Genomic DNA, 27,207 nt, shown 5'->3' on the forward strand with positions numbered 1-27,207 from the left:
AGCTGAGCTTGTATGACACATGTTGGATATTTCTTCTCATCTTTTAGATTTGAAGAACTGGTTCTTACATCATAACAGAGAGCATCCGTTCATGTTCTTTTCGAAATTTTGGTGGATATGACCAACAAAGAATAATGACATCTTTAATTCTCATGAGACTTGCCCTATGAAAAAAGTGATTTGTCTGGCTTTAGTTTCAGAAAAAAAGTTTAGGAGTTTTTTTTAAGTTACAAAGTATGTCATTTCTCTCTATTTTAAGTGGTTTTTGAAATCCTTCATTTATAAGTATTTTCAAGATTAATTTTGATGCTAGTTATCATGATTTTGGTGAAGTGTTGGTTTTGTTTGCATTATCAGATATTATAATGGGTGTTGGTAAAAGAGTGTGAAAATGATTAAGAGTAAAGGATATCGTGCCTTGAAATTAGAGAGTTGACTTTTATTTGACTATGAGAGATATAAATACGGTAGCGGATATCATGACAAAAATGATAATGAGATTCAATTCAATCAAGTGGAGCTTTTCTCTTCTTAAGAGGAATTTGAGAGTTGTCTTAAGTGGGACTGTCCCTTTATTTAAGTAGTTTCTGTTTTTTATTTTCTTTCTTGTTATTTATTTAACTTATTTAAATCACTAAAAAAATTATCAGAATAATTTGATCATATAGTATCACAATTTTTTAATTTAATTAAAAACGTAAAAATCCTTTATTCTGGTTGTTAGAAACACACTTAGCTTATCCAGCTCTAAGTGTGGTTGAGTTATTGTAACGTTAGAATGTTCTATATAAACAATTTTGGGAAGCCTAGCGTCTAAATGAGTTTTACCAGTGCTTAGTTCTCAATTTTCTTATCTTCTTTGATTCGCATAGCTACTCCCTCTCACTCGCAAATCTTCTTTGCAACTAAAAACATATATAGAATTTCACATAAAGCTTGATAATTTTAAGGTGGCATATGCAGTCTTCACTTGAAGAAGAGACAGAACACTAAGGAAACAAGCTCAGACACTGATGAGTGAGTGGGGTGGTCACTACTAAAGAGCTCATCACCTGAAACTTTGATTTCTTCCCACAAAACAGGTTCTTAACTATATCCATCAGTAGTCTCACCATGTTGTCCATTTCCGTTTCTTTGATTTTTAATGATATTGTCTTCTAATTTCTTCTCATCATGTATTAATTAACAAGTTCTTTTGTATAATATAATGTATAATTGATTAGCAATTTGCTGTATAATTAATTTGTTATTTTGTCGCAATTCTTTCGGCACTAATTGGGGTAGCTTAAAGCCTTTTAAAATGCATCATACTCGAATTTGTTGTTATGTTCACATCTGTGAGAATCACACATAAATAAAGGCCGTAGCCCGTACGTGCTTGGTTAAATGGTTTAGTTAAGTTGATTATAGATCAATTATCAACTGATATTTTCCTCACCGTTTTTTTCCTTCTTTAATTCATATTTTTATAGCATACGGATACGTGGAAATATATTTTTTTATATTTTTTAATTATTTAATAAAGTGTGATCTCTCACTTTATATTTTTCTAAGTGAAACTAAAAAAAATATGAAAGAATATATTAAATAATAAAAAAGTATATTTTATCAAACAATTAAAAATATATATATAAAGAATTCACTTCTCCTATAAAAAATGCTATAGTTCTTATTTATTTCAGTATTTATGTATGAATAAATATATTATTTAACTAATTTTTAACATATTTTGTAAAAAAAAGTAATTTAATAATAATTTTTGTATCTACATAATATATGATATTAATTTTTTAATTAGTTAATATTAATTAATTTTTTATTATTAAATTATTTATTAATTCATATTTTTAGAAAATTTAAGAATTTATGATTAAAAATTTAGAATTTATAATTTAAAATAAAAAAATTAAAAAAATTAGTTAAAATGGTTGAACCCAAAAAAATTGGCTCCTTGTTGGGTAAATGTTATGTTGGCGTCATAAGTAAACATTTTTAGTTTAAGTTTTGTTGTCTAACAATCCTTTTGAATGATACTAGGAAGACAAAAAAAAAACAGTCAAGAATTTAACAATTAATGAATGTTAAATAAGACAAGTTATGGCTATTTTCGACTGATTTTCTTTGGTTACCAAATATTTTCGTGTTTTAATTTGTGCATTAATTAAATAAAACTTGAGATTAAAAATGTAACATTATTGTATATATATATATATATATATATATATATATATATATATATATATCATTTAGGATGTGTTTGAAAGTTTGAAAATAATAAAAAAGGTAAATTAGAAAATATTTATTTCTATATTTTTACTATTTAATTTTTATTTTTAATAAATTAGAAGTTAAGTTAAATATGTCCCAATACAAAAATTATCTTCTATCAATATTTATACAAAAACTATCTAGACAACTAATATTTTTTTTCTTATTTTTATCTTACATTTAGATTAACACTAACTACGTTTTCCTTTTTTTACACTAAAAGCGTTGGCATTTAGCATTCATGTTTTTATATCTGTCTTTCTTTAAACAACTTTATATATGTAAGTAGATGTAGTTAAACAGTTAAAATTTGTCTTATTTATCATTCTTTAATTGTCGAAATGTTATGATTGTTTTTGATTAATTTTCTTTGATTACAAACATTTTCGTTTTATATTTATATCACCATAAAATAAAACAGTTTTCAAAACTTAAATCTTTTCTCCATTTTTGGTTTCTATTTTAAAGTGATCCTTTTGCTCCACAGCTGTGCTATATAAGGAAGTGAAGTTTGGTTGGTTGGAGAAACATGGCCATTGCTGCTACTACTGCTCATTCAACATTAATTCCACCACTTGACATGTTGGAACACGTGATCGATTTCGATGTTAAAGACCTTGAAGACTCGACTCTATTTGGTAATCACATGATATACACCGTTCCTTCCAAACTTAGGAAGATGGATGAAGAAGCTTTCACCCCTCAATTCATCTCAATAGGACCCATTCACTTCGGCAAAAAAGAGCTGAACGAAATGCAACAGCTAAAGTATATGTACTTCAAGTTCTTCTGGGCGCGTATCTTAAACGAGGAAGTCATTACCATCATGAAGTTATACAAAGGTTTCCTTGAAAGCCATGTAAAAAGAATAAGAGAGTGTTATGCGCACAAGTTTCCAGCAGAGACAAACAACAAGAAATTTGTGGAAATAGTGCTGCTAGATGCTGTGTTCATCGTGGAGCACCTACTGAGGGAGAGGGAATATATTCATCAATATATGTTAACCAACTATGTTAGAAAAGGTATCCAGAGGGACTTATTACTTCTTGAGAATCAGCTTCCATTGTATGTGTTGGAGGAACTCTATAATTATGCTAAAGCCTCAGCCAGCAGAGATTTACCTTGTTATGAATTTCGTGAACTTACCCACCATTACTTCGAATCTCTTGGTCTCTACGCGGAATATTCAGAAAGTGACTATAAGGCAGTTCATTTCCTGGATTTTGTTTGGAGAAGCTGTGCTCCCGATAAGAAGTTTCTGCACAAAGAATTGTATGCAAAGCATGCAATTTTGCAAGTGAACGCAAGCAAGTTGTATGAGGGTGGGGTAAGTTTTAAGTGCGTTGATGATAGATGCCTGATTGACGTAACATTCGGGACGATGCGGCCATTCAACGGCAATTTACTTTGCTTGGGTTGCTTGCCATCATCATGCTTGGAGAATTTCAAAGCTCTATTGATGCTCCCGCCGTTGAAAGTTGATAATGCAACAGTAACTGTTCTGAAGAATTTAATGGCGTATGAGCAAAATCATTATCCGGATAAACCTTTCATCATCGGCTACGTGTCTCTGTGGTGCTCGCTCGTTCACACCAAAGAAGATGTAGAATTGCTGGTGGAGAAAGAATGCATTATCCGAGAACAGGTGAGTGATAAGGAAGTGGTGAATCTGGTGAAGGAGCTTTCTAAGCATGTCATTTCCAGTAAGACGTGCTACCATCAAGTCATAACAGAACTCACACTCCACACCAAGAGTGGCTGGAAAAAGGCCATGGGAACAGTCAGGAGAGTGTATTTCCGTGACACTTGGAGAGGCAGTTCCACCATTGTCGGCATTTTTGTCCTTATCTTCACCGTCGTCAGCTTTTATCGGAATATTCATGCTTTAGTTTCTAAAGAAAACTAATTGAGCTTCCTTTTAATTTCTTTTCAGAACCATCACTTTTGATCAAAACTTAGCTATCATTTAGCCATCAGAATATTTTTATACCATCATACAGTAATTTTAAACTCGAGGAGCAGGGCCAAGCTACATACATAGAAAGGGCAATGGCTTTCCTTAATTTTAATTTTTTACACGTAAATTATATGTAAATTTCAGTTTAATCTCCTCTTAAAATTTTATTTTAGTCTTTTTTTTAGTGTGTAAATATTTTTTGCTCTCTCTAATATTTTTTCTAATTCCGCCCCGAAGAGTGATAGGCAACAACTTTTGTATTTTATAATTATTAATTAATTATTAATAATATTTTTAATGATGTGAAATTATATTTAATAATGAGATCATTTATTTTTTTTAATAGTTAAGTGTTGGCTACAAAACATAAAATTAGCTGGGCTAGACTTTCTCTTTTAAACTCTCTCATCGAATCTGAAATGTATATCAAAGGCAACCTAAGTGAAATGTTTGCAGGATTAAATTCTAGAACTGGATGGGTATATATATCGCAGATATTGTCTGAAATTTCATATGCAGCTTTCAAGTATCTCTCTTGATTTGACATATTAGATTTATTATAAGTTTAAGATCCAACGATTCATTTACCGAGGATCATTCCATTTTATAAATACTTTAATAATAACACAATTTAATGTCAATATAATTTTTTTAATGAAAACAAAATAATATATTAAAAAGAAAAATAACACCATAATAATAATATGTACATATTTTTATTCTCTTAATAGAAAAAATAAAATAAAATAAAGGTTCTCAATCTAGTTACTCTCTTAAAAGATTAAGTGGTCCTTAGGAAGAAGCATTAGCCAGTATTTGAACAAGTTGTCGGCATTTACAAACCCAGTGTGGCTGAAATCAGTGCTTAGTGGAAAAAGAGACCTGCGACAACAGGGGCTTTCTTGAGGTAACAAAGTACCTGCACAGCAGTTTTGTAGTGTTTATAAGTCGTTAGAAATTTTAGATACTGGCACTATAAAAAAAATGTTAAATATTATTAGATTTAGTGACGAAATAAATTTAATAGTATAAATCTTGTTAGTAATTATTTATTGATATGATTTTTTTGTCCATTACTAATTACCAACAGATCTAGCAACTGAGAATTTGCTTAGCTTGAACACACATTAGCTTTTTTAACTTTCATAGCTTGGAGTCATAGTTAGCCGTATAATATATGTGCACTTATTTTACTTGTTTTTTGTAATGTGAATATATGTATGTGAAGTTAATTATGACTATATATTATGTATCACGTAAGATAACTTATATTTTTTGTTTTTGAAATTTATTAAAAATTAAAAAAATAAATTTTATTTTATTTTAATTTTATCTAAAAAAAATTTATTTACATCAAATATATATCTATCAGTTAAATTTTTAAAAGTTTAGGACTAATCTAATAATAATGTATGATAATTATATATTTAATTTACTTATATTAAAGATTATTCTTCTGAAATTATTATTAAATTGGTTTTAAATTTTTTGAAAAATTAATTGTTAATAGTATATTTGATATAAATCGAAAATTTTTGAGATAAAATTAAAATAAAATAAAAAGTTTGATTTTGATACACGATAATGTAAAACGTTTTACACAATCATACAATTATATTCATTCTTTTGGATAAACATTCACGCGATTAATATGAAAGGTAGTTATTTTACTAATGTGGTATTATATAATTGGATGCATATATAAAATTACTTTACTCTGACAATGCATCAAAATTAAATTTAAAAATAAACTTAAAAATATTTTTAAAATTTTTAACAAATTTTAAAAACAAAAATATATTTTAATTTATCCTATTATGTACTATTATATTAGATCTTGGGTAATCAATAAACTAACTTATTTTTTTATTTTGGCTTATATTTATTTCAAATTTATTACATATTCATATATAATACAGTTATACTATTTTCTTTTTAAAAACTACTTGCTATTGCTATATTGCAATATACATTATACATATTGAACTGTTTACCTATAATTTCTTAGGTTTAATATGTTAACAAATAGTTAATCGATGATATACATATTATATATAATAATAAATTTTAAAAAAAAATTGAAAGGATCATGCTCACTTTAGACCTCTTTGTTTGGTTATTGTATGTATTATTTAATTTATTTTTAATATATATTTTATATAAATAATTAATTTTTGATATATCCATATCATAAATGAATTTAAACGCATTGTCGGTGGTATGAGTATACGACCGCATGACTATTGCGTTTCCTTGTGACCTCATTGTCCACATTTTATTTAGGAAAAGTCTAGGGGACCATCAGTTTTATTGAATTTTGGCCAGTATGTAACCAGCAAAGGAAGGTGAGCTATTGGATGAAATCTCACACCAATCTCACACCATCAAATCATCATTGATGGCTAATTGATAGCTAACAATCACAAAAATTACTGACCTCTTAGCATTGTTCTTTTATTTATTTTTGTACCTGTGGGTCATATTAGTAGGTTGTGGACATACATTTTATTGGTCATTGCTGTCTATCTGCATTATTATAGCTAACGAAAAAGGTCTACATTATTATTAAGAATTTGCTTAGCTTGTTCACCAAAACCACATTAGCTTTCATGAGGTTCATTATTTTCTTAACTTGGAGTCATAGTTAGCAGTATAATAATATATGTGCACTTATTTACTTGTTCTTTGTCGTGTGAATATATAGATATATGTGAAGTTAATTATGATATGTATTATGTAATGTATATTTTTTTGTCTTTTAAATTTGTTAAAAATTTAAAAAATATTCTTAAATTGTATTTTATTTTAGTTTTATCTTAAAAAATTTCGAGTTGCATTAAATATACATCCACACAGCTAAATTTTCAAAAACAACATAAATTAAAATACTATTCCACCTCAAATTCTCAAATCCATTTATAAGTTAGATTTATGTATACATATATAGTCCATTTCTTTAGTCTCCCTTCACCTATCACAGGACCCACAACCCACTCAATTAAGTTCACCGGTCTACACACTATTCCTCCAATTTTCACTGGATATTCATGGTCATTCTTCATTTTAATACATCAGGTTGCTATATACATATGTCATTTCATCTATGGTGGATTTTATGGTGCTTTTATTATTGTGTCTAAATTACCTAACTTACTTTTATAGATAAAAAATAAAATGTATAAAGTAAAAATAAAATAGTTAAAGTTTATTAAATATTATTTCTTTATCTTTTTTAGTAAGTTAGGCATTATAACTTAGGTACCATAGCATTCACCTTCATCTATTTATCCGTAGGTTAACATGATAGATATACAACATAGTCCTACCTACTGCATGTGAATTACAATATAGAAGTGAACATGGTCAAGTCAGCTATAAATATTATTATAAGATCCAAGTTTGTCGTCCCTGATTAAAAAATAGAATGGGTTTTACAATAATAAATAATGGTGGATACCAAAATTAATAAAATAAAATAATATAACTAAAATTTGAAGATTAAAAAACGTATTTTAAAAATAGAACCGAGACATAATTAATTATTTTTAAATTGATTAAAAACTTGAAACCCTTCATCTCTGGTTGTTGGAACCAGAGTTATCCAGCTTAATTTTCTTTTTTTTTTTTTGGTAATATAACCAGCTTAATTATGGTCGAGTTAAGTGACTTTAGAATGTTCTATATAAACAATAATGTGAAGCCTAGCTAAATGAGTTTTATGATCAGATTCTTCTCATTTTTTAAAATCTTCTTTGACTCTCATAGCTGCTCCCTCTCACTTGCAAGTTGCAACTCATCTTTGCCATTACTGATCAAGAGCACTTGGAAACTTTTGACTTATTCCCACAAAACAGGTTCTTAATCTATATTCATCACCAATCTCACCATGTTATGTCCATTCTATTTCTTTGATTTTGATGATTGTCTTGTATTTTTTTCCTTATATATGTTTTCTGTATTAATTAACAATTTCTTTAATTTGTATAATATAATTTAGAACTGAGGTAGTAGGTTAGTTAGAGCCTTTTAGTTAGTCACCAAAAAAAGCCTTCTTAGTTAAAATAATGTTCTCTTATATTGAGATCTAGAAATGCAAGAGATTCTACTACACCATGGAAAGGTAATTAAACAATTGTCCTAAGTGTTTTTGCCATATCATCAAGTGATGATTTACTTTCTGATATGTTATGTTCACATCTGATCTATGAGTACACATAAAGGCTGCGCTGTGTTAATTGGTGAAATGACTTACTTAAGTTTGATGGTGATGTTACAATACTCCTTTTATATTTAGAGTTTTAAAACTCCTTTTAGATTATCAATATTGTAATATGTGTTGGCACAATTTTATAATAGGTATTCTATTAATAGAACTTTTATTATATATTGATAACATCATCAAATAATTAATGTCAATAAATTATATTTTTTAAAAAATTAATATTTAAAAAATTAACACTAACATAAAACTATACTTTTAAATAAAAACCATAAAATAATCATAAAATATATCTTTATCTATTAAGCAACATTTTTTTTAATTAGTGTTTTATTAGTGTTAATTTTTTTTATTGAAATAAAATAAAAAAATTATTGTTTTCCATAACAATTTTTTATTTTTATCTTTAAGATTTATTTTGTTTTAGAATTTTATAAACTCATTACAGTACCATCTAAATCGTACTGATATATTTTTATCTTTTAAGATTTATTTTTATGTTTTAATTAATTAATAATTTTAAATTTTATTTATTTTAATTATTTATTTAATATTATAATTCATTTCATAAAACTTATCATGTATACTACTTTTTTTATCTATAACATCATGATTTTAAAAATTAACTATATTATAACATACCATTTAATTAGGATATATATAAATATATATTAGGAACAGAATTAATATTTTTTTAAAGTGTTATTTTAAATCAATTTTAGGTTATTATTTAAATTTAATTTTAGATTTTTATAGTTAAAACTAAATTTAAAAATAATTTTAAATAAGTAGTCACAAATCAAAGAGCAGAATAGTATTAAATTATCGTCAGATTTGTAACTAGAGTTGTTGCTTCTGATATTTAACTCATGAAGTTAGGGTGTAAATATGTTTTTGTAATTAAACCTGGACAGATCATATCAGTTTGCATTGATTTGAATATCGAATTAGAATTAAATTTCTTTAAAAAAAAGGAAAAAAGATTTGCAAAGAAAAAAATAAGAATAAAAAAATGTGAATGATAATTAAAGTTTGATCAAGGTTAGGTAAAAATTATATAAATTTTTATTTTTATTTTTAATATATAGGATAATTAGTTTAGGTCGAATCCCAAACTCTAAAAAAAATATTTTATGAAATTTGAAGTTTTTTACTTTTTCAATAAAGTTAATAATAATTCATAGATTTCTTTTTAAAAAGATATTTTTGTCTCAATCTTGTATCTTGTCCTCTTTAAAAAATATTAGAGAATTAAGTCTATTTAATTAAATTATGCATATAAATTATTTAAATTATATTAATTTTTTAAATTTCAATAATAAGTTTAAGAATATTTTTTGAGTGTAATGGAATGAAGTAAATATAAATAATTAAAATTAAAATACAAAATGCTTAAGATAATTAATTTTTAAAATTAGAAAGAAGAACAATAATTAAATTCATTCTGTTAGACGAAGTATTTATTTTACATTATATAGTATACATATAAATTTAAATTTTTTAAAATTAAAGTTAAATTCATAAATATTTTTAAGTAATTAATGGCATAAAATTTTTTCCCTTTTAATATGCTTACACAAAATAAATATTATTTTGGTCTTTTTTTAATATATTTAAATAATATTAATACTAAAAGAATATTTTGTCTTTTTAATAAAATAAATTTTAAATTAAAATTAAATCATTTTAATTTTAAAGGATATTTTTTTAGTCTTTTAAAATTAATACTAAAAATATGTTTTGATATTTAAATTTTTTATTTTTTTTAATTATAATATTATAATAATTTTTTAAATGTTATAATAATTTAATATGAGTAATATTAATAGAAAAGTATAATGGTCACAAAAAAAATAATAAAAAGTATAATAAGTCCAATCTGACTATAAGTCCAAACGAATCTAATATAAAATTTAATGTTAGTCCAGATAAATTTTAAATAAAAAAACATAGAATAATCATAAATGCTAACGTTCTTTTTCATTTTTTAAAAGGAATTTTAGTACTCCAAAGCTTCAAGGAGTATGGAATCGAGTCCCGACTCACATACATAAAAGTACCCTCTTGTAAATTAAAAAAAAAACCCGTATTTATTTCTCTCTCTCTTAGTAATTAGTATTTTTGCATTGTTAAAACAAAAGATTTAGAGACAAGTAATTTTTGTATTTTGTATCAGTACTTAAATATTAAAACAAAAATAAATAATTTTTTATTATTAAATATAATTTTACACAATTAAAAATACTATTAATAACCAATTGATAATTATCAATAAGTCACCGAATATATAACGCCCCAAAAGGTTTTCTCCTTGCGGAGGTAAAAGTAATTACATTGCAGAGCCTATATTAGGCTGCATTTGTCGATCAAATAAAAATAAATATTATATCTAAAAATATTGAAATAATATATTTTGTAAAAGATAAAAAGATATAATTTATTTTTTTATTATTTTTAATTTTAAATATTTTCATAAAATAAAATAAATATATTAACAATTTGAATTTTTTATATTTTTAATAAAAATTTTATTATGATAAGCCTATCATATACTCTTATAATATATGTTAGATATTATTTTTTATTATTATAGTTTTTTTAAATTAAAAAAAATAACTTTTAAAATTTATTTCAATTTATCACCAAACAACATGAAAGAATACTAATTTTAATATCTTTATTCCTTTGTATCTTATTCTCTGGTTTTGTCTTGTCGTATTTTTTATGAAGACAAGACTCTTAAATATAGATATAGAAACATAAAATTATGTTTGACAAGTGAAAAATAAAGAGGATATTATATTTTGAGACACTAAATTAGTATATATATATATATATATATATATATATATATATATATATATATATATATTTTATTGAAAAGACAGAGAAATACTGAACAAATACATAACTTTTATTATTATCACTATCAAATTTTTATAATTATATTTTTTATTCTAAATTTTATGTAAAAAATAAAAGTAAATTAAATTTTTATTATTTGTTCTATTTTATATTTAGTTCACCATAAAACAAAATATAAAAACATTAATTTTTGTATTTCTGTTTTTCTGTGTCCTATTTTTAATATTTGGTTTATTTTGTCTTGTTATCAAGACAAAATGCAATGTAATTAAATTAGAAATGCTAAATGGTCAGTAAGATTTGTAATTACATATGCTAAAAATGATGTTATTGAATTACTAGATTAATAATATTGAATAAATAACTAAAAATACCGACTAAAAACAAAAAAATTTGCTGATCCTAAGTTTATCTCTAATTGAATATCTTTATTCTAACCTTTGTTTTTTCTTTAATTTTAACCACCTTTTTTTTTCTAGTGATGTTCATATTTATGTATTACATAAAACATGAGATTAAAAATTTAACATTATATATATAAAATAACATCGTTATAAGACCAACATAATGTATTATTTTTAATTAACTAATATAAAAATTTGATCTGTCTTTATTTTTGCATCTTTCACTAAAGAACTTGACATATTTCTACGTGTAAATTTATATTTCAACAAATTAAGAATACACTAATAATAATTAGTCACTAAATTAATCATATATATAAAATACATATTAAAATATAAAATAAATATTAAAACTGAATTAAATAGTAATACGTTTGTACACAAATATAAAAGGTAAAAAGTTAGGCGAAGTTGATATCGAAGAGCCGTTAGATAAAAATTTAGTTAAATAAGTTAAATCATCTAACTACTCTCAGTAATCAACTTCACGTGAAGCCGACCGCATTGAAATTCCACCAATATAAAATCAGTTTTCAAAACTAAAATCTTTTCTTCATTTTTGGTTTCTAATTTAAAGTAATCCTTTTGGCTCACTGCTGTAGGGAACATAAGAAGTGAAGTTTGGTTAATTAGTTGGAGCAAGATGACGACTGCTACCACTGATGCTACTGATTCAACATTATTGGAGATGGTTAAACACGTGGTGATTGATGTTGACGACGTTGAAGAAGAATTTACTCCAGATGTGTGCATGATCTACACAGTTCCTTCCAAACTTAGGAAGATGGATGAAGAAGAAGCTTCTTTCACAACTCAGTGGATCTCAATTGGACCCATTCACTACGACACAAAAGAGCTGAAGGGAATGCAAAAGCTAAAGTATAAGTACTTGCAAGACTTCTCGAAGCGTGTCTCAAACGAGGAAGCCATGAAGATGAAAGAATACAAAAGTTTCCTTGAAAGTGAAGTACAAAAAATAAGGGAGTGTTATGCGAAGAAGTTCCCAGAGATAAGCAATGAGGAATTAGTGGAAATAGTGCTGCTAGATGCTGTGTTCATCGTGGAGTACTTTCTGAGGGATTGGGAATTTGATCATCGAAATATGTTAACAAACTATGTTACAAAAGGCATCCAGAGGGACTTACTGCTTCTTGAGAATCAGCTTCCATTGTATGTGTTGGAGGAACTCTATAATAAATTTGTAACTCTCACAGCTAAAGGTTTAGATTTCCATGAACTTACCCACCATTATTTTGGATCTCTTCATCTGTATGCGGAATATTTAAAAAGGGACAATGAGACAGCTCATCATTTCGTTGATTTTGTTAGGAGGTGTTGTCTTCCCGACTGGAGCTTAGAATTGTTTTTAAAGCAAGACAATTTGCAAGTGAGCGCAAGCAAGTTGTATGAGAATGGAGTAAGTTTTGAGTGCGTTGGTGATAGAAAACTGATTGACATAACATTTGAGACGAAGAAGCCGTTCAACGGCTATTTACTCTGCTTGGGTTGCTTGCAACCATGCTTCACGAGTTTAAAAGCTCGATTGATGTTCCCACAGTTGAAATTTGATAACAGAACAGTATGTGTTCTCAAGAACTTAATGGCCTTTGAGCATTACCATTATCCGGATAAACCTTTTATCACCAACTACGTGTCTCTGTTGGACTCTCTGGTTCACACCAAAGAAGATGTAGAGTTGTTGGTGGAAAAAGGATGCATTTTTCGAGAACACGTGAGTAATGAGGAAGTGGTGAATCTGGTGAAGAGCCTTTCCAAACATGTGGTTTCCACCGGCAAGACATGCTACTATAAAGTCATAAGAGAACTCACACTCCACAATAAGAGTGGCTGGAAAAAGACCATGGGAACAGTTAGGAGGGTGTACTTTCGTGACACTTGGAGAGGCAGTTCCACCATTATAGGCATTTTTGTTCTCGTCTACACCATCGTTAGTTTCTATCGCAATATTCATGATTTAATTTCTAAATAAAACTAATTGAGCTCCCTTTTAATTTCTTTTTTCAGAACACAAATAAAATGTCTTTGTTCTGTGTTTTAGTTTCGATATTGATTGATCATTTCATTGAGATGTACAATATATACACATGGAGTGTAACTAACTTGCATACTGTATGTTACATCAACTAACTAATTAACTATCTTAGTTACTTAAGCTACAATTAATCAACTAAACTAAATGTCAATACATACCGTGACTAATATACTCCCTCAAGTTGAAGTATACAAATTGTGTGTTCCTAACTTGGACAAATTTAAAAAAATCTGTTGTATTAATTTGCTCTCTGCAAATTGTCCCATCTCTAAAATTTTGGAAAATATCATATAATCCAATAACTAAGTGTTACATCAAATTGTGCCCAATATCTAAAAAAATCAGCCATCAGTAAGACTTAAAATAATGTTGGATGTTTTTTTTTTTTTTCAGATTATCAGCTACTTCACTTAATGTTTGTGCTTGGATTTTTTTGTAAAACAAAGGCTTTGAAAACATATTTTACTTGTCGGAGATTTAAATGACCATGCCATTCAATCGGAATTAGGGAAGGATCCTCGAATTTCATAAATTGGGGCAAAAAAATTTGCTTGTATAATATTTTGTTTAAAAAAGAAACAATGACTTGTATGTTTTTAAGAAAATATATAAAATACTTGTAAATGTTTTTTTTTTAAATAAATATATAAAAATATTTTATTTATTTAAATACTGATGGACCAATTTGCATGACGAGCATGAAATGAAAAAGGTAATTCTAATCTCGTTTTCAAAACAGAAAGGAAAAAAAGCTAGCTGATAATCGAATTAACTCCATACATATTTTCCATGGATAATTAATTTTAGACATTTATTTGAACAAAAAAAGAAAGGTGCTTAACATAAGATAATTAGGTAATCATGTGTTTTTTTTTTTTTTTGGACAATAGGTAATCATGTTCTAGAACTAGAGGGATCTATGTGGCTTAATAAGAGGTTGTATCCCTTTTGTTGTAATGACAGGAGGTTCTTGTGTAGGTTTGTGTTGAGTATTTGGAGTGGCCGAAAAGCCTGAGCCTGTGTAACTAGATGGACTAATTGGAGGGCAAGAAGACACACTTGTTGTTACGCCTGAATCACTTTTCTTGAAAGTGTGGGAGCTTAGATCTCTCTCATGGAAGGTATTTAGCAACTTTCCAATGCGTGTTCTTATAGAACTACTATCATCAGGGAGATTATGGCTTAACAAAATATGTCTATGCTGATATATGAATGTGGCTAAAAAGATAACGAGGGCTAATAAGCAACAAATACCTACAACCAAGAACAGACCCCAGAAGCTTTCTAGTCCTAGGCTTGTAGAAGAAGATACTTGTGCTGCATTGTTATTTGAATCTTGACAACTGCTTCCATTCAACCATGCATTCTCAATTCTTCTCATTTTGCCTCCTTCACTCACATCCAAGATTGCACGTGATATGTCTCCCACTAGAGGTGAGCCTTTTGGAAACACCTAAATATACATATTATATATGACAACTACTCAAATGAAGATAGCAAAAATATTTTTTTATGAAGATACTTGGTTTAAAAGTGTGATTTATTTATTTAACCACACTTTAAACAAAGACAACATTTTTATAAATATCAAATCTAATCATCCAATTCATAGTCCAAAAGTAAAAAAAAAAAATTTTCGCATGAAGACAATTATAAAGTTTTCATTATAATATCCACCATTATATATATATATAAAAGCACATAAAGTATGTGTAGGTTCTCAGCCATTATCTTTGTACAAATTCATTATTCTCTTGTGATAGTGAAGATGTTAACTAAGAATAGTCAAATGATAGTTGATAAAATATATTAAATTATCTGAAATTTCTCAATTTTTATTTTTATACGAAAACAATTACATATGAGAAATAAAAAAATTAATAGTAAAAATTTTAGATTCAATTATTTTCATGTAAAGATAATAATTAAAAATCATTATATATTAATTTGATAAAACATATTAGGTCATTTAAAAATTTTTAACTATCATTTTCACGTGAAAACTTACATAAATAGTCATCGAATTATATATATAAAAAGTGGTGCAGTGGATAGATGGAACTTACAAAGCCAAAGCCACCAGTTTTAAATCTTGGCTCAACCATGGCATACTTGGAGCAATAAGTTCCAAGAAGGTGCATCACGTAAGGGACTTCGTCAAAAGCCGCATCGATACCACCATTAGCACTTCCTTTTGTGAAGAGATCATTGCATTCTTCTGCAGATTTATATATCTTAAGCTGGTTATCATGGAACCCCAAATCCTTCAAGATTTCATGAACAAAAGAACCTTCCAAATAACCAACATTCAACCGATTCTTTAAGAGTTGATGAACATCTGTAAATGCTGGGCGTAGTCGTTCAACTGTTAAGAGAGAGGTAAGACTTGCAGTGTAGCTTTGAACCAGAATTTGAACTACAAAAACCCATACTATCACCACAAATCTTCCATAATTGCTCTCCACTCTCTCTTCTGCATAATTGCAAAGTTAACATTTTCATACCGTAAAAATTCACATGCAGTTATCTTCATGTAAAGTTGATAATTAAAAATCATTAAATAACAATTTAGTCAAATCCGTCAAAACTGTGTGTGAGCTTTTATCTTTTTATATATACAATTATTTAATTAAGAAGAATATATCAAAATGAAAGTGAGTAGACATAGAGACTTACGATGAGAAAATACCATGGTTGAGAAGGAAAACCACAAGCTAGTGCCAATTTGATAAGGCGTAGGCCCTCTAAAACATTCATTGATTCGGTGTTCAAGTACCCAAACAACAAATCCTATGAAAACAAAGGTAAAAAATATTGTTACCCAAAGGTCCCATGTCAATGGCTTCAAGAAGGCCCATGCATTCTTCTTTCTATTGTCTCTTACTGGAACAACCATAGTCACACCAGATTCTGTGTACGGCAATGTGAAATCGACATACTTGGACCTGTTTCCCGTAATTGTTGTGTCCCCCACCACAGCATCAAACTTCTGCACCAATAGACATACATTGCTTCACAATCAGATGAAACTCATGAATAATAAGAATTTAATTTTGACGTACATGATAAAGTAGTTTTACAGGTGCATTCAATTATATAATAGACAGTTTACTTACTTCATAATAAACTTGGGTGATCAAATCATCATATGTTCCTGCCATCTCATTGTTGGAATTTTCAAATGGAATGAATTCAAATGGAAGGGCATAAGGCAACGCTTCTACCACAGCATTAAACACATCAATGCAGAACCCGGTGACCTTTGTAGAATTGGTAATAGGATCATGGATTACTTTCACAAATTCAGAGAAGCCATTATCTTTCACTGGGACTCCTATCTTTAACTTGTTACCATTTGTGGGAATTTCCCATCCCTTTGGAACAGAGTAAGAGTCCCCTGGCCATAGAATTGTTCTTAGATTCTCCTTAGAAGTTGAATTATTTGCATCCATGTCTCTGATTAGTCCCTTCTGTGGTGTCCAAAATCCAATGTTCCTTTCACTATTACCAATCACATTAACTATCTCAAATGGTGATGCTTCTAACTTCCCACCACCCACTACTTTGAACTCACCACCAACACCTTTGAATCTAACATTTGATAAAGCTTCCCTCAGCTTCTCGCCGTTTCGCAAAACGCCCAAGTTTTCAAGATCAGTCACGTTGCTGGAGTCGTTGCTGACATTAGTGAAGCCGAAAACAGTGTTGTCAAGCTTCTCAACTGCCATGGCTAATGCAGCAGTAGCATCATAGGCCCATATTCCAAAAACATCCAAATTAACATCAACAAGTGTTGGATTGTCTCTTAAGAACTCTCTTTTCCATCGAGCTCTAAAATCAAGAAGCTGTTTTGTTCTTGGAATATAAGGCCTAACACCCAACACACCTTCCATGGATTCCATAACCGAAGAGTCCAATGAGTTAAAAAGATTAGCAATTCCAGCAGTCACAATCCAAACATAACCTTCATCCATCATTCCAATGTCTTTGGCAATGGCGAAGAGACGAGAGGCAAGACGGGATGTCATGTGAACAACAAAGACTCTAGTTTGCATAGTCATGAGCTTGTAGAGCTCTCTCTCAATGGCATCATTTGTGGCTGAGAAATCAATGGCGCTGAGATAAGGAACACGAATGTATGCTTTCTGAAATGAATTGGTTAGGGATGCAATTAGTCCTTCGCCATAACCGTTGTCCACGTATATTGGAACCACTTGTTTCCACCCAAAAGCTTGAACAATGGCGCTTATAGCCTCGACTTGAGTTAAATAATAATCTTTCTGTGCAATTTGGAACAAGTATGGGGTGTGGAGTGATGAGAGAGAAGGGCTCATTTCTGAGAACGTCAGAATGGGCACGTGCGCTTTATCTCCGAGGTTGATCACAAACATGGCTTCCATTGTTGTGATTGGTCCTATCACAGCTACCACTTGCTCATTCTTTATAAGATCCACAGCTACATGGTAACTGAGCTGATTAATGTAGGAACTTATATGTCTTACTTTTATAAAATTAAAAAACTTCAACGTAATAAAATTTTTTGGAGAACTAAAACGTCCGACGTAAAATTTTTTGAAGACTTATTTTAGTATTTCCTCTATATTTGTTAAGGGTGTGATACCACAAAACAAGACACAAGTCTCCAAAGATAGCAATAGTTAAGTGTGTTTCTTGTAAAGAATGTCAAGATAGATAAGTTAGTTTTGCTGAGTATGTGTAGCAGCAGGTAGTATAAATAGGTTCAGTATGTATACTTAGGATTAGTACACTTGTTTCAATGAAATACAAAGCATAGAAGTATATTCAGTCACTCTCATTCCTCTGCTCGCTTTCTTTCTTCTTTATTAAACACAATCTAGTCCTACAACTCAGCAATTCTGCCATTAATCAGAACGAAGCTTAAAAGTAATTGATAAGAAAAAATGTAAGTGTCGTCTTTCTTGAACAGAGGCATGTAGTTGAAAGAGTATACCAACACTGAATATTGCACTCTTTAGTGAAAAAAAAAAAAACAGTAAGCCAAGTCACCTTAGTGTACAATGATTAGATATACCATATTGTATCACAATTCCGATCTATGTGAATAGAAATCAACATCCATAATACAATGAGAAATTAAACGTGATGCGCATATAAAAAGTGATGGAAATATTTGGTAATAAAAAAAAAGGAAAAGTACAAGTGAACAATAAAAATATTAAACAATGTAAATAATAAATATATTGGATGTTCATTTTACTAGTGTACGAATGGTTATTTTAATATTAAAATTTAGAGGGTTAATTTAAAAGTGTAGTGTGTTTTTATTTGATTGGTGGTTGCTCATATTGTTCAACAAAGTCATTGTCCTCCTAACATTTCCCTAAAACAAATTAGTCAAAAATAGTTAAAATTTGTCTTATTTAATATTCATTCTTCATAGTTGTAATAATTAACAAATGTTCTGTTTTTTTATTCCCCTAGTATTACCGAAAAAGCAAAGCTACTAATAATAAGAGGGAATATATAGATGGATTATGCTACGTGTACACTAAAATTAGCCACAAGTATAAAATACATGTTAAAATACAAAATACACGTTGAAAATAAATTAAACGATACATATATTTATACAAAATATATTGGTGGCTAATTTTAGTGGTAGATTTTGGTGGACAAATAGCATTTCTCTCTGTATAGATAGATAGATGGAACGAACCTTGACCAGCAGCAGTAACAATGTCTCTTTGGGAGTCCCTTAGAATGAGTTGGAGCCTAGTTTTGTAATGTGGATGAGACACATAGAAATCATGGATACACATTCTGATGCTGTTCAAACCCATCTTTCCAACCATTGCTCCACCAACATCAAGCACCGCTCCCACTTTCACTACTCTTGTTGGAAGTGTTGTTGCACCACTACTGTTTCTTTGACCCATCACTACTATTGCTAACACACCAAAGAACCACCAGAGACTTAGAACCAAGGTGCTACGAGATTGATGCTTCACCATTTTCCTTGCTATTAGTAATAATAATGTGAAGTTAGCCAAGCAGATAGCTCAAATGTTTTTATTCACGAAAATTCATTATATATGTTGATAGAGGAAACCTAGTAGGTGCGGTCTGTGGTGGACACAAATATTTTTTAAGAATGTTTTTATATACGATAAGTAGAAAAATATTTTTTTTTTAAAGTGATGAAATTAGTGAATTAGAAAAATAAGAGTATAATAATGATTAAATCTATAATTTTTATTACGTGTGAATTTCACCATTTTTATTTTAAAAGTGATTAAAATTTTATTGTGTAAATTTTACTATCTTTTATTTATATCTTACAATGTTTTTAATATAAATATAAACAAGTCTTTTTAATATTTCTGTTCCACTTTATTGTATTAGTTTTTTTTTGTTTCAAAAAAAAATCTTCTTAATATTTTATATAACCAATGTATTCATATAGAAAGTTATCAAATATAAGAGTGATTATAAAATTGTGTTATTTATACTATTTTTTAATACACTTTTATGTATATCTTTTAAAAAATAAATATATACTACTTTAATAAAAATATACATTTTAAAGTATAACAGAAAATAATAAAAATATTATTTCTATTGATTATATGTTTGAACTGATGGACTATTTTTGTTTTACCAAAGTCAAGTCAGTAAAAGAAAGGTAGACTGTATCAAATATCAATATCTCTGTACAACGTGTTTGTATTTGAAAAATTAAAAAAAAAAATTATTTATATAACGTTGACGCGATTGACCCTGCACCCATCTCACATCGTGATTCTACTCCCACATGTTGGGGGTTTATTTATATAACAATAGCAATTATATATACAATTGTATTTGTGCTTATTAATTTATTGTTTTTATGTGTACGGTATTAATAGAAATCCGAGGTTGGTTCAAATATGAATATACTTTACACATTAATTAAAAAAAATATTAGGTTCAAATATTTTAATAGTGATGTTACATAACTAAATTCAAATAAATCTAATGAAATTAGTCAAATTATTTATTGAGATAATAAAAATTATCCATACAAATATGTAGAAAACTAAAAATAGATCTACTTGTATGTGTGTGGGGGTACAGTTGCCCCCATTAAATTTTAAAAACCAAATTGTAATCCATACATACCTATATATATATAATGTCCCCATAAAATAATAGGTTTGCCCCATATTTATTTTTTTATGTATGGGTGAAAATTTTAGATTATATAATAACAACACAATAATAAAAGTTGTCCTATTATATAAATTTAATCTATTTATATTAAAAAAATTAAATATACAATATTATAGAGGGTCAACTCTATAATTAAATGATAAAAAATATTTGAATAATTACTTGATAAAAAAAGCCATTATTCATATATAAAAAAATTATAATTGTTTGATTTGAATTTTTGTTTTTTTTTTGTAATTATTTTTGTGTTTTTTTTCTTTAATTTTATACTGTTTATAGAATTTTTTAATTATTGAACTATAATTTTTTGGTATTATATAAAAATAATCAATAAAATATGAGTTGATGAACATAAAAAATATTTGACAAGACACTAATATTAATAATAAATGTATTATGCAATATTGTTAAAATATAAAAATAAAAAAATATTTTTAAATTAAAATTTAATTGTTTTGTTAATTCTTATAATTTTACCGATTTTTTAATTAAATCTCTAAATTTTTTTTTAATTACATTCTTATACTATATTAAATTTTATAATTAAATTTTTATTAACAGTTAACTTTAAAAAACGTTTATAAAATATAAATTTATTAATTTGTCTGAAGTCTATTGATTTATTCAATGCTAAATAATTTGGGAATTACCAAAAGTTTGTCTACATTTTACTATTCTATTCGCAATTGCATTGACTTACCGATTCCTGGCATGTTGAAAAACTCATGGAGCCACATGAATCATGAAGCTGTGTGCATCACATAGAATTAATATAATCACTAATATAGAATCTTAAAAATACAATAAAAAAAGATAATGTAAATTGCACTATAAATTAATAAGATTTAATCATCGAAAGATAAAAATTATATTTCCACCGTTGCCTTTGAAGTTTGAAATAGCTAGACCTCTATTTGGAATATAATTTTTTATGCGTTCACATATTCTTTTTTTATTTTCCACTCGAGGTGTCAATTAATTTTTTTTCCTCCACTATATTTAATTATTTATTTATTGTTTATTATTTATTTCCTTTTTTCTTTTTCATTTTATTAAAATTAATGGCTAAAATATTTCCATAAATTACAAAAACTTGTATCCAATAAAAAATGCATCCTCCGCAGTATATATATATAATTAGAATTTAATTACCAAATTACTATTTGAAAAATTTAAGCACCGACAAAAAAATTTAATTCATAAGTCATAAGTAAAGTAAAATTATGACAGACAGTAAGAAAAATAACACTTATATAATCAAATAAGAGCACTTATATAATCAAATAAAAGTGTTTTGTTGATTTTTAGCAAAATTAAGAGTAGTTCATATTTAATAGTTTGAAATCGAAATCTATTTCTCTTTGTGAATATCAGTTTTATTTGCATCAAAATTCATATTTTTGGCAATGACTAATAAGAATGAATTAAACTTTGCAGAAATTCAAAATGAACAATAAAATTTAAATCACTTGAATAAAAGGAAAATAAAATTATAAAAAGGAAAAGTGTTTGGAAAAGTAAAGAGAAAATTAAAAGGTAAAGATTGACAAGGGTAAAAATTGTTGAATTTAAAGGAATGGAAATGACGTTACAAGGAAGGAACTCTTCAAAAAAAAAGACTTTTGACTGACTCAGAAAGTCGATGAGATGTGAGTGAGTGTGAGTATTTTCTCAAAAGGATTCCAACCTTGGTTCCTTCGATCTTTCACGTATTATGGAAGTCTTTGACCAATCAAATTCAGATACAACTTTAACGTACGTCAATCCTTAAATAACTGTTCCCGCTCTCTTTGAGTGCCGTCTGTAACTACCACTAACCATCTTCACTTATTAATTTTTTCACTTCTTCGATTGCTTCGCTCTTTATTGACAAGTCGATTAAAATCTTCTCCTTCATCGATGACCATCATTGATGAATCTTATGTGGTTAACCTTCACTTCTTTTTTCAACAGACAAATTGCTTTAGAGATTGAAACTTTTGCTTTCGATTCGGTTTTTTATCGAGTCTGCCTCTTCGATTTTCACATTTGCATCAATCGATTAATACTTAAAGGAGTACTTAATTGGCTCCAATCCAAAATTAATTCTAACATGTATTTAGAAATTGATCGAAATATTTTTTGACACTTGAAATTGTTGGTGGGTCCCCAAACTAAGTGGGACCCACAGTTTTAAAAACAAAAAATAAATAAATAAATAAAAGAAAATAGAAAGCGGCTAAAAAGCCACGAAGGGAGAGAGTGAGTGAGAGGCCTCACTTTTCAAAAAGAAAGAAAGAAGGAAATAGAAGAGCATCGACGTCGAGAGAAGAAGGAATTTTGGGGGAAAAGGGCATGTCAACCTTGATCATATTGACTTAGTAAACTTGCTCCATTTCTTATGAAATTTTAGTATGTTATTTCTGGTGTAGAGATGAACATTAGGATATAACTTGTTAGTTGTGTTGCCTTCTCTTTTGCCTGATTTGAGATACCCATTTTTGTGGAGGGTTTATGTTGATTCCACCAGTTTTGGTGATGTATTTTGTTGATTGTTGAGATGCCCTAGTGTCACTAGGAAGACTGTTTGTGTACCCATTATTCTGATAGTGGAAGATTTTTCTGGACTAGGTCCCGTGGGTTTTTTGTCCCTCTTTTGGGGGGTTTTCCCACGTTAAAATTCTGGTGTCTGATTATTTAATTTCTGCCATTATATTTGCTGCTTGGAGTATCTTTGGTGTTGCCCATTAATCGCACAGGTTGTAGGAAAATTATTTTTTTGTGCTTCCTCTGTTAGACAGGTTCTTGATTTAAACCTGTGTTGAGTTTTCCCAACAAAGTGGTATCCATAGCTTTGATTGTTTATCTCTGTGTTGATTAAATAGAGGAAAATACTCATGGACCGAATATGGTCAAACTGAATTCCCAAAATTATTCAATTTGGAAGACCCTCATGGAAGATATGCTGTATAGCAAAGACTTGTATGATCCTGTGGAGGGAGATAAATCCAAAGGTACTAAATCCGATGCTGAATCGGAAGGCAGTTGCTTTGATTAGGCAATGGCTTGATCTTAGTGTGTATCCACATGTTGACACCGAAACGAATGCTGAGAAGATGTGGAAGAAATTGAAGGAGTTATATGAGAGAAAGAATGTGCAAAACAAAGCATTCTTGATTAGGAAGCTTGTCAATATGAAGTATGTTGAAGGTAAATCAATGCCGGAGCACTTGAGTATTTTTCAAGAGACTGTGAACCAATTGACAAATAATGAAATCACCTTGAATGATGAGTTGCAAGCCTTGTTGTTGTTGAGCTCTTTGCCTGATAGTTGGGAAGTTCTGGTTGTGACACTGACTAACTCAGCTCCAAAAGGAAAGTTGACATTAGCAATGGTTAAAGAGAGTATGTTGAATGAAGAAGCCAGAAGAAGAGAGCGAGGTTTGACTAATGCCTCCTCCCAATCAGAAGCACTTGTTTCAGAGTCACGGGGGAAAAGTCAAAGTAGAAAACCTCACAGTTCTGACAGGTCAGAGAGTCGAAGCAAGTCAAGAGGAAAGTACAAGCCAAGAAAGGAGTTCATTTGTCACCATTGTGGCAAGCCGGGGCATATCAAGAGGTATTGTAGGTTCTTGAAAAGAGAACAATCAAGGAGAAGAAACGAAGACAAAGGTAAAGATAGTGATAAAGAAACTGCTGCTATTGTTTATGAAGATGTTCTTATCACATATGATGAAAATTATGTGAATCTTGTCTGTGATGATTCCATTTGGATTATAGACTCTGGTGCCTCATGTCATGTCACTCCGAAGCGTGAATTTTTCAATTCCTATACTGCTGGAAATTTTGGCAAGATCAAATTGGGAGATAAATGAGTGTGTGATATCATTGGTATGGGTGATATGTGGCTTGAAACTAATATGGGATGCAAGTTGCAGTTGAAGAATGTTAGGCATGCGCCAGATATGTGGTTCAATCTCATTTCAGTGAAGGCACTGGATCAAGAGGGGTATTGCACTTCCTTTGGTAGTGGAAAATGCAAGGTTACCAAAGGAGCTCTCATTGTTGCTAGAGAAGACAATAGTCTCACTATTCTCTACCAGTTGCAAGCAAAGTTGTGCAAAGAAGAGATGAATGTAGCTGATGATTCCTCTCCTGATTTGTGACATATACGTCTTGGTCACTTGAGCGAGAAAGGACTAAGCGTCTTGGCCAAGAAGCACTCACTTCCAGTGAAAGGATTGTTTTGTTGGAAAGCATGCTAGAGTATCATTTCATAATTCTGGACCTCATAGGAGATCACATGTTCTAGATTTAGTTCACACTGATGTTTGCACTATGGATGCTAAGACACTAGGTGGTGCATCATATTTTGTTACTTTTATTGATGATTATTCTCGAAAAGTGTGGGCTTTTGTTTTGAAATCTAAAGACCAGGTGATCGGTATCTTCAAACACTTTCATGCAAGTGTTGAAAGAGAAACAGGAAGAAAATTGAAATGTGTTCGAGCAGATAATGGTGGTGAATACAGGGGTCCGTTTGAAGAGTATTGTAAAGGACATGGGATCAAGCTTGAGAAGACGGTTCCTAAGACTCCTCAACATAATGGAGTTGCTGAGAGAATGAATCGTACTATCAATGATAGAGTCAGGTGTATGCTCTCTCATGCAAAGTTGCCTAAATCCTTTTGGGGTGAAGCAATGAGGACTGCAGTAGATTTGATCAACCTTTCTCCTTCAGTTCCACTAAATGGTGATGTTCCAGAGAAAGTTTGGAGAGGGAAAGATGTCTCCTATAGTCACTTGCGAGTGTTTGGCTGCAGGGCTTTTGTTCACATTCCAAGAGATGAAAGGTCTAAACTTGATAGGAAGTCAAAGCAGTGTATCTTCATGGGTTATGGTCACGAAGACCTTGGTTACAGATTATGGGATCTGGTAAGCAAGAAGATAATTAGAAGCCGAGATGTGATTTTTCATGAAGACCAAACTATTGAAGATCTTGAGAAGACAGATAAGCCAATAGTAACTGTTAGACGTTCTGTTGATGATGAACTTGGTCCTTCCATTAGACCTCCTGTTGATGGGGGAGATGTACAAGTTGATAATGATGGTGATGATTTACATGATGAACCTACACCTCAACCTGAGGTGCCAGATGTTGAAGTTCCACCTGAACTACCAGTTGAGCCTGAATTGAGAAGATCTACTAGAGAGTGTCATCCTTCTCAGAAATACTCTCCGCATGAGTATGTGATGAACACTGAGACTGGGGAGCCAGAAATCTACCAGGAGACTATGTCTGATGAGCATAAGGAAGATTGGTTAAAGGCCATGCAAGAAGAAATGAAATCCTTGCATGAGAATCATACTTTTGAATTGGTAAAGTTGCCGAAGGGTAAGAGAGCATTCAAGAATAAATGGGTGTTCAAATTGAAAGCGGATGAAAGTGTCTCACGGCCAAGGTACAAAGCTCGATTGGTTGTGAAAGGCTTTGAGCAAAAGAAAGGTATTGATTTTGAAGAGATTTTCTCTCCAGTTATGAAGATGTCCTCTATTCGAGTTGTGCTTGGATTGGCGGCTAGCTTGAATTTAGAGGTTGAGCAGCTTGATGTGAAGACTGCATTCCTTCACGGTGACATAGATAAAGAAATCTATATGGAGCAACCAGAGGGTTTCGAGGTTAAAGAAAAAGAGCACCTTGTATGCAAGTTGAAAAAGAGCTTATATGGGTTGAAGCAAGCGCCAAGGCAGTGGTACACAAAGTTTGATTCCTTCATGGAAGGTCATGGGTACAGTAAGACTTCTTCTGATCCTTGTGTCTATGTTAAGAAATTTTCTGATGGTGATTTTATAATTCTCTTGCTTTATGTTGATGACATGTTGATTGTTGGTCATGACACTAAGAAGATTGAAAGTCTTAAGAAATACTTGAACAGATCCTTTGCTATGAAGGATTTGGGTCCTGCAAAGAAAATCCTTGGCATGAGTATCACTCGTGACAGGAAAAATGGGAAACTATGGTTGTCGCAGCAGAAGTACATTGAGAAGGTTTTAGAGAGGTTTAGCATGAGTAATTCCAAACCTGTTAGTACTCCACTTGCTAGTCATTTCAAGCTGAGTTCGCAGCAATGTCCTACAAGTGAGAAAGAGAAAGCGAAAATGAAGAAGATTCCATATGCATCTGCAGTTGGCAGTTTGATGTATGCTATGGTTTGCACCAGGCCGGATATTGCTCATGCCGTTGGAGTTGTTAGTCGGTTTCTCTCTAATC

The 27,207-nt window shown here is 29.6% G+C and overlaps 3 protein-coding genes across 3 annotated transcripts; 2 read left to right on the forward strand and 1 right to left on the reverse strand.

Annotated features, from left to right (window-relative positions):
• The first annotated feature begins 759 nt into the window (after nucleotides 1-759).
• On the forward strand, nucleotides 760-4,460 carry LOC112721101 (UPF0481 protein At3g47200-like). The gene is made up of 2 exons (XM_025772177.2): nucleotides 760-1,082; nucleotides 2,756-4,460. The coding sequence occupies exon 2, from the start codon at nucleotides 2,798-2,800 to the stop codon at nucleotides 4,172-4,174; it is 1,377 nt and encodes a 458-aa protein (XP_025627962.1). The 5' UTR covers nucleotides 760-1,082; nucleotides 2,756-2,797; the 3' UTR covers nucleotides 4,175-4,460.
• A 3,295-nt stretch (nucleotides 4,461-7,755) lies between these two features.
• Nucleotides 7,756-13,720, forward strand: LOC112721109 (UPF0481 protein At3g47200-like). The gene is made up of 2 exons (XM_025772183.2): nucleotides 7,756-8,079; nucleotides 12,316-13,720. The coding sequence occupies exons 1-2, from the start codon at nucleotides 7,935-7,937 to the stop codon at nucleotides 13,701-13,703; spliced, it is 1,533 nt and encodes a 510-aa protein (XP_025627968.2). The 5' UTR covers nucleotides 7,756-7,934; the 3' UTR covers nucleotides 13,704-13,720.
• Nucleotides 13,721-14,673: 953 nt separating this feature from the next.
• Nucleotides 14,674-19,803, reverse strand: LOC112735501 (glutamate receptor 2.8). Its single transcript, XM_025785037.3, has 5 exons — nucleotides 19,465-19,803; nucleotides 16,883-18,222; nucleotides 16,443-16,755; nucleotides 15,833-16,239; nucleotides 14,674-15,219 (listed from the first exon to the last, which is right to left on the reverse strand). Exons 1-5 carry the CDS (start codon nucleotides 19,757-19,759, stop codon nucleotides 14,674-14,676), a joined length of 2,901 nt encoding a protein of 966 aa, XP_025640822.2. The 5' UTR covers nucleotides 19,760-19,803.
• Nucleotides 19,804-27,207: the final 7,404 nt, after the last annotated feature.

The sequence above is a fragment of the Arachis hypogaea genome, chromosome 2 (genome assembly GCF_003086295.3).
Source record: "Arachis hypogaea cultivar Tifrunner chromosome 2, arahy.Tifrunner.gnm2.J5K5, whole genome shotgun sequence".
Classification (NCBI taxonomy): Eukaryota; Viridiplantae; Streptophyta; class Magnoliopsida; order Fabales; family Fabaceae; genus Arachis; species Arachis hypogaea.